Here is a 12,964-nt window from a genome sequence, read left to right as displayed (position 1 = left end):
CAACTGAGTGGCTTGCGAGAACATTTCAGAAGGCAGTTAAGTGTCAATTGCTGTGGGTTTGGAGACACATATAGGCCAGACCGGGGAGGACGGCAGATTTCCTTCCCTAAGGACATTAGTGAACAGATGGGTTTTTACAACAATCTGATAGCTCCCTGGGCAACATTACTGATACTAGCTTTTTATTCCAGATTTTTATTTGATTAACGAAATTTACATTCCGCAGCTGCCATGGTGGGACTTTTACTCATGTCTCTTGATCATCAGTCCAGGCCTCTGGATGACCCGTCCAGTAGCATAACTACTATGTTACCGTACTTAGCTTCCCAAGAAGCCCGGGGGCAAGGTAGAAGCCAAGCCGGGGATAGGGGCAGAAGCGGGAGGCCATTTGGTCAGGGATGAGGCAGCAGCGGGGGGCCATTTGCGAGCCGTTGACTGGGATGGGGAGATTCAGCATGAAAACACTACCAGGCCAGGTACAGCATGGATACAAAAGCAAAATACTGGATGCTGGAACAAAAGCGGTAAATGCTGGAAATCTCAGCGGGTCGGCACGGGAAAAATCAGCACGGGTTAGCTGCAGAGTAAACTGTAGAACAACACGTTACCCTGGAAACCCAAATGCTCGGGCATGCGCAGAATGGGGCCTCAGTTTTGAGGCGCTATTAATAAGCTCCACCCACAGAAGCTAAGGCCTTTCTGCGCGGCGCCAAATTCAAACAGAAAAATGTCGACACTTCGGATTTTTTTTGGAGCTACTTTGGTTTAAAAAATTGGTCGTTAATCTTAAATAGCGCCAAAAAAAGGCAATGTGGAATCTTGGGCCCTTGGAACTTTTATTTATTCCCCCTTATAAAGCGGGCATTTATGGTTGATGTTTTTCCCAATTGATTAGCCTGAAGAGTAGAGGATTCATTTAAACCTGTATTATGGATATTTGAACTGAGTTTGAGGAAAGTTAGGACAATTGGGATCCTCATTGAGTTGTCAGCCAATGATGCTCATTCTTCAAAAATCTGACTGGCTCTGGGAGTCCATCCCCCTCCTCCCTTAAGTTGATTGGTGCTCTGAGAGGCTGCAACTTCTGATTGGGTATTGAGGACCGTCACTCATTATCGAGGCTGCCACACCCTGGATTATCCCTCAGTATAAATACAGGAGTTTGAGGTTGGTTAAATCTCAGTTTGTTGCTACAACAAAGGTTAGATTTGTGAAAAAGAATCAAGATGGCTTCTCAAGTGCATCAGAACTACCACCAGGACTGTGAGGATGCTGTCAACAAGCAGATCAACATGGAGCTCTATTCCTCCTATGTTTATCTCTCCATGGTGAGTTTTGCATTTTAGACCACTTCACAATGGAGACTATGTAATGTGAATTTATTAAATTCTGTTATATCCAGCCCACCTATTTGGAGTATCTTGAATCTTAACAACTCACTTTCTTGTGCTCCTTTGAGTTTTTATTGAAGTTTATTTGAATACATTCTGTGCTCAATACATGGAACTCATAAATTGTATCCTCATTCTAATGCACTCCATTGACTTTGAGGGTCTATAATATTTAAGCTAGACCCTTTAAGAAGGATGTAAGGAAGTATTCTTTCCTGCAAGGGTGGTGCCAATCTGGAACACTTTTTCCCCTGCTCCCACCACTGAAAAATCAAGTCTTTGATGCTGGGCTCTGGTTTTTCATTGGGTAAGGATATCAAAACATTGTTTCCTTGCCCATGCACATACAAGTTCAGTGAGACTTTGAACCCTTGAAAGAAAGTCAAATTTGAATTTATGTAATGTACACAGTTATGGGTCTGCTATGCAATACCAAACTACCTTTTTTAAATTTCTTCATAGTCCTTCTACTTTGACCGGGATGATGTTGCCCTGCGTCACTTTGCGGAGTTCTTCAAGGAGCAGTCACATGAGGAACGTGAACATGCTGAGAAACTGATGAAATTCCAGAATCGTCGTGGAGGACGGATCATCTTAACGGATATCAAGGTTGGATTCAATAAAGGAGTGGCCTTCTGTCCAGCTCCCCTTCGACTGATTGTTCCCAGTACATTCTGAAGCAATTGGTTCCAATTTACAACACAGGCCATTTGGCCAAACTGGTCTTTGTCTTTGTTTATACTCCAGCGAGCCTCCTCCCACCTTGCTTCATCTTGCCCTCTCAGCATATCATTCTATTCCTTTCTCCAAATGCACTTGCCTAGCTTACCCTTAAATACATCTATGCTATTTGCCTCATCAATGTGACTCCAGTGGTTGTGATAGCATAATGGCAATTTTATATTCTCACACATGGGTTCATGGTAAAGTAGACTTTTTATTGAACCCCTAATTTCCGTCAATACTTTTTAACGTTTGTTTAATCCATTGTAAGTGCACTGTTGGAACTTTCTTTCTTTCCAGAAACCAGAGCAGGATGAGTGGAGCAATGGTCTGGAGGCGATGCAGAGAGCTCTGCAGATGGAGAAGAATGTGAACCAGAGTCTGCTGGATCTGCACAAACTCTCCACTGAGAGGACAGATCCTCATGTAAGTTGTTAATAATTTAATGTGGGCTTTTGGGTAAGTTGGAGGCTGTGGCACTTTGCTGTTGTTGGGGCTAATTAAAAGATCTCCAGATTTGAGTTGGTGTCTCCCTATGTACTTTTTGTTTGGGAAGGGATGGGGAAAGTTGACCTACTTTGGACAGTGACTTGTAAATGTGTCCCTGTGATCCCATGATCTGAGCACCTAATGATGCAGTAATTCCATCAATCTCAATTGCATCACTTGACTCTCCTCCAGTTCAAGAAAATTAAAATCCAAATTCTGAAGGGAAGCTGACATTCCTTGATATCTGCTGCTGGACATAACTAGTTTTCCCTCTTTCAGTTGTGTGACTTCCTGGAGACCCACTACTTGGATGAACAAGTGAAGATGATCAAGAAGCTTGGAGATCACATCACCAACCTGAAGAGACTGGGAGCCCCTGAGAATGGCCTGGGAGAGTACCTGTTTGACAAGCACACCCTGGGGGGGGGGGGGGGAAGTGACTAAACTGACTGGATCAAGCACTTTGTGTTTAGTACATGTATTTATATAATGGGTACCCCTGTCCTGTAGGGAATGATGGCTTCTGACTTTGTACAAAGATCTGAGACATTTCCTCTTGTGAAATGTAACATAACTGTAAATAAACTGTACAATATTGGACTGGGTTTTATCTCCTTGTATATTTGAGTGGTTGCTTATTATTCAATTAAAATAATGTGGTTTACATCACACCAGAATTAGCTGGAGCTGTGCAACAAATATAGGATTTAATCCTATGAAATTTGTTTTTTCTCTAGTGTAATGTCGATGTATTGAATTGAATGGTAAGACACATGTTGCAAGGTCTAAAATTTACATTTAGACCATTAACAGCCCATCAGCTATTGACTGAGGGTCAAAGCATAGGCAGAGGTACAGTTTAAGGAGACTCTTAAATAGGTTTAGGAAAGGGAATGTATGAACTAGACAGCTGAATTAAAAATACCTGTTCCCACTTTTGAACATTCTCTCAGCCTTTGATAAATGACAACTCCATACAACAAAATACAAGTTGCTGTAATGTGTGTTACACAAGGAGTGTTTCCCAGTATGTTGAGTTTCACCTCTTCAGACAGTGAAGAAAAAGTCCTGGGTTAACTTCCTATTTAATAATTGCACTGGCCCTGGAGTTAGCAGGTTGTATTCAATAGTTGCTGCAGATCCTGTTTGGTTATTATTGCAGGTTGTTCAGTAACTGAACTCACCACTGGTCTGTAGATGTTCTGTTAAGCTTTGTAGGCAGAGCTGCAACTGCTGTACAGACCAGCAATGTCTGAGTGCATTGAACCCCAGGCACTACAATTGGGTGAGGAGGGAAAGCAACAGGTGACATCAGCTTGCTGTCACAGCTTCAGTGGATACCTGCGTGTGGTGGTTCTAGGACAGATTTTCATCTGCTCAATCCTACCTCATGGCTAAATAACTTGCCAACATGACCGTGGTTCACATGAATAAATAATTAGGTAAGTTATTGAATGAATACCTGTGCAATTGTACTCCAACATATCTTCTGAAAGGAGTATATTTATTTCATTAAAGGCACAAAGCAAAAGGCCCAAGCAGTTAAACACACACCTCTGGATAAACATTTACCTCACCCCCAGCTCCAATGCCTAATACCTCAATTCATCAACCCAATGTATCCATTTGTATTTAGACTCATTGTGCATTTCATACCAAATAGCAATTAATCTGTCCAAATCCACAGGGCTCTCCATTTCTCTCCTTCACCCCGATGAATGGATTCAAATGTAAATGCTACAGCTGTAATAATCCAGTGTTTACAAGTTTGTTTTAGGAATTTAGCTGAAAACTGTATTTGTTGCAATTAAAGTGCCATAAGCCATTCCATGTTAATGTCTTTGCAACTCTCAAAGGCACTTTTTGGGTATCGATGTTGCAATATTTCATATATTGATGAGCGACAATTCCACGAGTCGGCCAGGGTTTGCAGCTGATGGGTTTGGCAACTTTCTGTTTCTGACAAAGTCTCAAGCTCACTCGATTTGAAAAACTTCACAGGTGCCCGTGTTTTAAGAATTACATCGCATTCACAGCACAGAAAAAGACCATTCAGGCCCAACTGGGCCATGCTGTGGTTTATGCTCCATGTGAGCCTCCTCACTCCCCACTTCATCTAGACCTATCAGCATATCCTTCTATTCCTTTATCCCTCATGTGTTTATCTAGCCTCTCCTTAAATGCATCTGTGCTCTTTGCATTCAGAGTTATTACTGTGGGTAGCTCAGTAACTAAACGTATCACTGCTGCTATAGACTTCCTGTTGAGCTGTGTGGGCAAAGAAGCAAGTAACTGCCATACAGACCAGTAATGTCTGAGCTCAAGGCTTCATTTATTGCCCATCTCTAATTGACCTTGAAGGTGAACCGCTTTGTAGCACTGAGTGCCTTGCTGGGCCATTTCAGAGGGCAGTTGATAGTCAGCCACTTTGCTGTGGGCTTGGAGTCACATATAGGCCAGACTGGGTAAGGACGGCAGATTTATTTCCTTAAAGGAAATTAGAGAATCACATGGGTTTTTATGATAATCTTCTAGTTCCACGATCACCTGTAGTAGCTTTTTATTCCAGATTTATTTGTTTAATTGAATTTATATTCTGCAGAACCGGTGGTGGGATTTTGCCTCTATCAGTAGTCCAGGCCTCTGCATTACTTATCCAGTAACATAACCACTATTGTGTCATACCCCACGTAGAATACACGATTGGGCGTGGTTCTGGGACCTCTCCCACCCCACGTCATGGCTGACTAACCTGTGAACACTCACTGACTCGGCTCCCACATGAATAAGGAATTGGGCAAGGAATACGTGTGGGATTGTACTCCAACAAAGTATAATCCTCCTGAAATGAGTAAATGTATTTCACTAAATGCATAAAGGTTATTTATGCATTTGGTGAATAATGCATAATTCACAAAACGAGTTAAATTGTCAAGTCAAATAGATACTTCTCCTGAAACTTTCACACCCCCGATTCTCCGCCCCGCCATATCTGTTCCATCAATTTATAAATCCAATACCAGCAGCTCCTTCATAAATGTATCCATTTGTATTTTGTCCAATTGTGAATTTCATACCAAATAGCAATCATCCTTTCCAATCCTACTGGATATCTCTTTGTCCCCTTCTTGTCCATGAATAGATTCAAATGTTGTTGATGCCGAAGGTCCAATAATCCAGTGTTTACAAGTTCATTTAGGAACTTTGCTGAGAACTGCACTGGGTGCAATTAAATTGTCTCATTTAGTCTTTCCATGTTAATGTCTTTTTAATTCTTTCCAGGCTGTGGGTGCCACTGGCAAGGATGGCATTTATTGCCCATCCCTAATTTTACTTGACAAGATGGTAGTGAGCGACCTTCTTGAGCTGCTGCAGTCCTTGTGATGAAGGTACTCCCACTATGCCGTTATAGAGGGAGATCAATGATTTTGACCCAGTGCCAATGAAGGAATAGCGATATATTTCCAAGTGAGGGAAATTGCAAGTGATGGTGTTCCCATGTGCCTGCTGCCCTTGTCCTTCTAGTTGGTGGAGGTCGCGGGTTGGCAAATACTGCCAAAGAAGCCTTGGTGAGTTGTAGCGGGGAATCTTGTAGATGGTACACAATGCAGCCATGGTGAAGGCAGTGAATATTGAAGGTGGTGGATGGGATGCCAATCAAATGAGCTGCTTTGTTCTGGATGTGTCGAGCTTCTCGAGGGTTGTTGGAGCTGCACTCGTCCAAGCAAGTGCAGAGTATTCCATCACACTCCTGACTTGTGCCTTGTAGATGGTGGAAAGGCTTTGGGGAGTCAGGAGGTGTGACACTCGCTGCAGAATACCTGGCCTCTGACCCGCTCTTGTTACCACAGTATTTATGAGAGTGGTCCATTTATGTTTCTCTTCAATGGTGACCCCCAGGTATTAATAGTAGGAGATTCGGCAATGGTAATGCTGCTGAAAGCAAGGGCAGGTGCTTAGACTCTTGCTTGTTGAAGATAGTCATTGCCTGGCACTTGTGTGGTGCAAATGTTACTTGCCACATGTCAGCCCAAGCCTGAATGTTGTCCAGGTCTTGCTGAATGTGGTCATGGACTACTTCATATTCTGAGGAGGTGCAAATGGAACTGAACACTGTGCAATCATCAGTGAACATTCCCACTTCTGACCTTATGATGGAGCGAAGTTCATTAATGAAGCAGCTGAAGATGGTTGGGCCTAGGACACTGTTCTGAGGATCTCCTGCAGCGATGTCCTGTGGCTGAGATGATTGACCTCCAAGAACCACAACCATCTTCCTTTGTGCTCGGTATGACTCCAGCCATGGAGAGGTTCCTCCTTGATTCCCATTGACTTCAATTTTATCTGGGCTCTATGATGCAAACTTGGTCAAATGCTGCCTTGATGTCAAAGGTAGTCACTCTCACCTCATCTCTGGAATTCAGCTCTTTTGTCCATGTTTGGACCAAGGCTGTAATGAGGTCTGTAGCCGAGTGGTCCTGGCCAAACCCAAACTGAACATCTGTGAACAGATTATTGGTGAGTAAGTGGCATTTGATAACACTGTCGACGACACCTTCCATCACTTTGCTGATGTTTGTGAGTAGATGATGGGGCAGTAATTGGCTGGATTTGATTTGTCCTCTTTTTTTTGTGGACAGGAGATACCTGAGCAGTTTTCCATGTTGTCGTTAGTTGCCAATATTGGAGCTGTACTGGAACAGCTTGGCTAGAAGTGCAGTTAGTTCTGGAGCACAAGTCTTCAGCACGACAGCCGGGATGTTGTTGGGGTCCATACACTTTGCTGTATCCAGTGTGCTCAGCTTGATATCATGTCAAGTGAATTGAATTGGCTGAAGACTGGCTTCTGTGATGGTGGGGACCTCAGGAGAAAGCTGAGATGGATCATACATGAGGCACTTCTCGCAGAAGATGGTTGCAAATGCCTCAGCTTTGTCTTTTGCATTCGCATGCTGGGTTCTGCCATCATTGAGGACGGGGATATTCATGGAGCCTCCTCTTCCCATTAGTGCTTTAATGATCTCCCACTATTCACGACTGGATGTGGCAGGACTGCAGAGCTTTGATCTGACCCATTGATTGTGGGATCGCTTAACTCTGTCAATCAACAAAAATGTTTCCATTGGCTGAAGGGTCAATAATCAGAGGGCACAGATTTAATGTGATTCGCAAAGGAACCAGAGGCGACATGAAGAAAAACTTGTTAACTCAACGAGTGATTAGGATTTGGAATCACTGCCTGATAGGATGGTGGAAACAGATTCAATAGTAGCCTTCAAAAAGGGAACTAGACAAATACATGAAGGAGAAAAAATTGCAGGGTTTATGGGGAAAGAACTGGACTAACTGGATTGCTCGTTGAACGAGCCGGCACAGACTCGATGGGTCGAATGGCCTCCTTCTGTGCTTTATTATTCTGTGATTCTCTGAAGACCAGCACTGTGCACAGGACTCCAAGTATTGTCCAGCCAAGGTTCTGTACAAATTTAACATGCTGCACACGGATGTGGTTCAGCTGCAGACATTCCTCGCTCTGAGCTCAGAACTGCGGTAATGGTTAACTGTTTACGTACGCATCACAAAATATATCAGGTCAATGTTCACCCCACTCCATGCAATAACATAAGAACATAATTAGGAGCAGGAGCATGTCCAATGGCACCTTGAGCCTGCTCCAACATTCAATATGGTCATGGTTGATCGTCAACTGCACTTTCCCACCCTATCTCCATATCCTTTGATTCCCTGTGCTGATACCTACTGACTCAGGGACAAGGGTGTTAGCAACTGAGGCAAGGTTGATCAAATCTTACATTTATATGATGCCTTTTGTTCAGGACAGCCCAAAGCACTTCATAGCTGATGAAGTTCTTTTGAAGTTCAGTCACTGTTTTGTAGCAGCCAATTTATACACAGCAAGGTCCCCATTCGGTCTGTTTACAATGGGAAGATCTGGATCTGGATGAATGTACACAGGTGGATTTGTAACACTGCTCCAACTAAAAGACACAGTCAGCACCACTCACAACAAATGCAAAGTCATATATGTATGGAGGCTCAGATTGTAATTCCCCTTCCAAATGTATTCATTCACAATACAGGGAGGGACAAGCAATGAAGGTCCGCAGGAACTGAGGAATGTGCCCACAGTCAGTCAGTGGGGAGTCAGGTTGTGGATATCTCCACCAGTTTAAATATACCTCATGAAAATTAGTGTGAAACCTAAATTTGAGGTGGTTCTGGTTTGTAGATTTTCAAAGTTTCTAAAAATCAAAATTATTCATGTCCTGTTCAAAGATGCAGCCTGGATTTTAGCCTGCTGTCCATGGCCAGATTTGGCACAATCACCTCAAGGTGGTCCACCTCTCCCTCTCCACGGTCAAATATTATTATTTGAAGCTCATCATGGATCAGAACAAATCCAAACCATCTTTCTCCAGTCTTCATCGCCTCCTCTGACATCACTTGCACCCACCATTTTCTCTTGACACTCAGTGTGAGCTCATACACTGCTTTGAGTATGCAGGTACAGCAGGCGGTGAAGAAAGCAAATGGCATGTTGGCCTTCATAGCTAGGGGATTTAAGTTTTGGAGCAGGGAGGGCTTACTGCAGTTGTACAGGGTCTTGGTGAGCCTCACCTGGAATATTATGTTCAGTTTTGTTCTCCTAATCTGAGTAAGGACATCCTTGCTATTGAGGGAGTGCAGCGAAGGTTCACCAGACTGATTCCCGGGATGGCAGCACTGACATATGAGGAGAGACTGGATCGACTGGGCCTGTATTCACTGGAGTTTAGAAGAATGAGAGGGGATCTCATAGAAACATATATAATTCTGACGGGACTGGACAGGTTAGATGTAGGAAGAATGTTCCCAATGTAGGGGAAGTCCAGAACCAGGGGTCCAGTCTAAGGATAAGGGGTTAGCCATTTAGGACCAAGATGAGGAGAAACTTCTTCACTCAGAGAGTTGTGAATCTGGGGTATTTTCTACCTCAGAGAGTTGTTGATGCCAGTTCATTAGATATATTCAAGAGATATGGTCCTTATGGCTAAAGGGATCAAGGGTGTATAGAGAGAAAGCAGGAAAGGGGTACTGAGGTGAATGTTCAGCCATGATTTCATTGAATGTTGGTGCAGGCTCGACGGGCCGAATGGCCTACTCCTGCACCTATTTTCTATGTTTCTATCTTAACCCCTACATAGTCATCTCAGGTGCTTCTGCCTCATATTCTTCCACATAGGACAATGAGGCCAAAACAAGGAAAGAGAAAAGATCCAAAAAAGTCGGGTATGTCCGCTTCATGTCTCTTACACTCGGGATGTCTAACCTCCCAATGTCCCATGGTTCAATGAGTGTTAGCATTCTAGAATATGGTGTCACAATAGGTCACTGTTGTTATGTATGGAGAAAGAGTCAGACTGAATACTGTGAGCTCAAAGTAAAGTGTGACCTTGGTCTTTCATTGCAGGTCTCCAGAGTGCCTCTCCAACCTGTGAGGCCTCCTTAAATACCTGTGTTGTCAAGGGATTATGGGATCCCTGGTACTCCAGGGGATGAGCCCTCTGGTGGCTGTACAGTGTATATGCAAGTTTACATATATAACAACACTCCCCCCCCAAAGTGAACAGTGTAACAATTTACAAGATGAGTCAATCTGGGGCCCTTCTTGCCATGATTAATCGTCTCGGAGTGAAAGCTGGTATTGTTGAATCAACTGTTGGGCCCTCGCTGGGCGGCTGTGCAGCTGGCCTTGCTGGGCTTTCTGGTGTGGTGGGACCTACTGGGCTGCTGTGTATGATGGGTTCTGCTTCGTGGCCAACCGTGGTGTCGGTTGCCACTGGTGTGTATGCTGGGGGGTCAAAAAAGGTAGGGTACAAAGTGGGTTGCTCAGTATAGCCCATGAATCTGAGTTTGATTTGGTCCAAATGTTTCCGGTGAATGAGTCCATTTGAAAGTTTGATCCGAAACACCCTGCTCCCCTCTTTGGCCACAACAGTGCCGAGACGCCACTTGGGACCTTGTCCATAATTCAATACAAACACAGGATCATTGACTTCAATCTCAAGTGACACATTTGCGCTATCATGGTATGTACTTTATTGAAGCCGGCTGCTCTCTACCTGTTCATGTAGATCAGGGTGAACTAACGAGAGCCTTGTCTTAAGTGCTCTTTTCATGAGCAGTTCAGCAGTTGGGATACCAGTGAGTGAATGGGGTCTCGTGCGGGAGCTAAGCAGGATTCGGGATAGGCAAGTTTGCGGTGAGTCTTCCGTGACCCTCTTCAAGCCCTGCTAGATGATTTGCACTGCTCTCTCTGCCTGATCATTGAACGTTAGTTTAAATGGGGCAGATGTGACATATTTGATCCCGTTGCAGGTCATGAATTCTTTGAACTCAGCACTGGCAAAACATGGCCCATTGTCGCTCACCAGGACATCGGGTAGGCTGTGTGGGGCAAATATGGCCCGCAGGCTTTCAGTAGTGGCAGCGGGCATGCTAGCCGACATTTTATCACATTCAATTCATTTGGAGTACACATCGACAACCACAAGGAACATTTTACCCAAGAAGGGGCCCGCATAGTCGACATGTACACTAGACTACGGCTGGAGGGCCAAGACCATAAACTTAGCGGCGCCTCCCTGGGCGCATTGCTTAACTGCGAGCATGTATTACATCTGTGCATGCAGGACTCTAAGACAGCATTGATACGTGGGATCTGGCTATCGCTTTCATCATTACGATGCCTGGATGGGTGCTGTGGAGGTCACTGATGAAGGTGTCTCTGCCCTTCTCGGGAAACACTACTCGCTTGCCCTACAGATGGCAGTCTGCCTGTATAGACATTTCATCTTTGCGCCGGTGGAACGGCTTTATCTCTTTCTGCATTTCCACTTGGACACTGGACCAGCTCCCGTGAAGCACACAGTTTTTGACTAGGGACAATGGCCCCAAGTTTCCATATGATTTGCTCCTGATTTTTAGGAGCAACTGGTGGAGAACGGACTATCTTAGAAATCGCAATTCTCCACATTTTGTTTTCTGCAGTTCTAGTCAGTTAGAACAGTTTCACTTTGGAACAGAATTTTTTCTTCAAAAGGGGGCATGTCTGGCCACTGACTCCTGATTTCCAAGTTTCCACAGTGAAAACGTACTCCAAACTAACTTAGAAGGGAGCAATTGAAGATTTTTGTAGAACTGAAAAAACCTTGTCTACACATTAAAAAATCAGGCGCAGGTTACAAATTAGGCGTCTGGAATGAGCTGGGAGGGGGGGGAAGGGAAGTCATTAAATTCTACAATAAATCCTTATATATACTTATACAAATATTATACAAATAAATCCAACCTGAATAAACATTTATCAGCAAAGAAAAGATTAAATAAACCATCTTCCTTCCTGTGTGAAAGTGCTTCAGGCAGGTTCAGTCAGCTCAGCGGTGTGGCGTCGTTCCCGCGAACGGGAGGGAGGGAGGGCTCGACCAACCGACCGACGGCAGCGGGGGGGGGGAGGCAGGGAGGAGGAGGCAGCCGTTCCCGACAGCAGGGGGGGGGAGGAGGCAGTGAGAAGGTGCAGGAAGCCTCAGAAGTTGAGGCAGCCATTCCCGACGGCAGTGGGGGGAAGCCGTCGGGAAATGGCTGCCTCAACTTCTGAGGCTTCCTGCACCTTCTCACTGCTGTAAGAAGCCTCAGTGCTGATCATGGAAGGGCAATTGGTTTTATTAAAAAATGTTCAAAAATTAAACAGCTACAAAGAACGACAAAAATGGCCGAGTGCCAATGTTTCCTTCACACTGTGCGTGCACGAACGCTCCAACGCGCACGCGCAGCGTTGCCGTCACGAAAAAAACTAATTAAAATGGTACCCGCCCCCTCCCACTTAAAAAATCGGCACGAGAGGTAGGCTCCGCCCCCTGGGCGCCGTGCCAAGCTGCCATGGAGCTGCAGGGCGCTTCAGATTCGCGCGTTTTTTTTCAGGCGCGATTTTCGGCGCAAAAACCGGGCGCCCAGCTCGGAGGGGCGCCTGTTTTGTAGCGTGTGGAAACTTGGGGCCAATAAGTGGTCCTGGCTCGTCCAGGTTTTGATCTGCCGGGCAGTGGCGGATGATTGCTCACTCTCAAATGCTTCCATAACCATGACTAAATCTGCAGGCTGCGCCATTTCCACCCCATGGTGGGCAATGGCAGCCTACTGAGAGCATCAGTGCAGTTTTCTGTGTCTGGCCTGTGGTGGATGGCAAAATTGTATGCGGATAAAGTGAGCGCCAACACCCCTAGATGCGGGCCGATGCATTAGTATTTATCCCCTTACTCTCGGAAAACAGGGATATAAGTGGCTTATGGTCAGTTTCCAATTCG

General features: G+C 44.8%; 1 protein-coding gene across 1 annotated transcript; it reads left to right on the top strand.

The window, feature by feature from the left end:
- Window positions 1-1,226: 1,226 nt before the first annotated feature.
- On the top strand, window positions 1,227-3,047 carry LOC139262671 (ferritin heavy chain, oocyte isoform-like). Its single transcript, XM_070877823.1, has 4 exons — window positions 1,227-1,328; window positions 1,854-2,000; window positions 2,415-2,540; window positions 2,883-3,047. Exons 1-4 carry the CDS (start codon window positions 1,227-1,229, stop codon window positions 3,045-3,047), a joined length of 540 nt encoding a protein of 179 aa, XP_070733924.1.
- Window positions 3,048-12,964: the final 9,917 nt, after the last annotated feature.

Source organism: Pristiophorus japonicus, chromosome 4, assembly GCF_044704955.1.
Source record: "Pristiophorus japonicus isolate sPriJap1 chromosome 4, sPriJap1.hap1, whole genome shotgun sequence".
NCBI classification, from domain to species: Eukaryota; Metazoa; Chordata; class Chondrichthyes; family Pristiophoridae; genus Pristiophorus; species Pristiophorus japonicus.
Note: the sequence above shows the minus strand (reverse complement) of the source record. Positions and strands in the feature narration are given on the sequence as shown.

What these genes read in the sequence shown, in the direction of transcription:
- LOC139262671 (XM_070877823.1), top strand. Translation starts at nt 1,227, where the DNA reads ATGGCTTCTCAAGTGCATCAGAACTACCACCAGGACTGTGAGGATGCT. An exon ending in CCTATGTTTATCTCTCCATG is followed by an intron (nt 1,329 to 1,853) that starts GTGAGTTTTGCA and finishes ATTTCTTCATAG; the next exon opens with TCCTTCTACTTTGACCGGGA. An exon ending in TCATCTTAACGGATATCAAG is followed by an intron (nt 2,001 to 2,414) that starts GTTGGATTCAAT and finishes CTTTCTTTCCAG; the next exon opens with AAACCAGAGCAGGATGAGTG.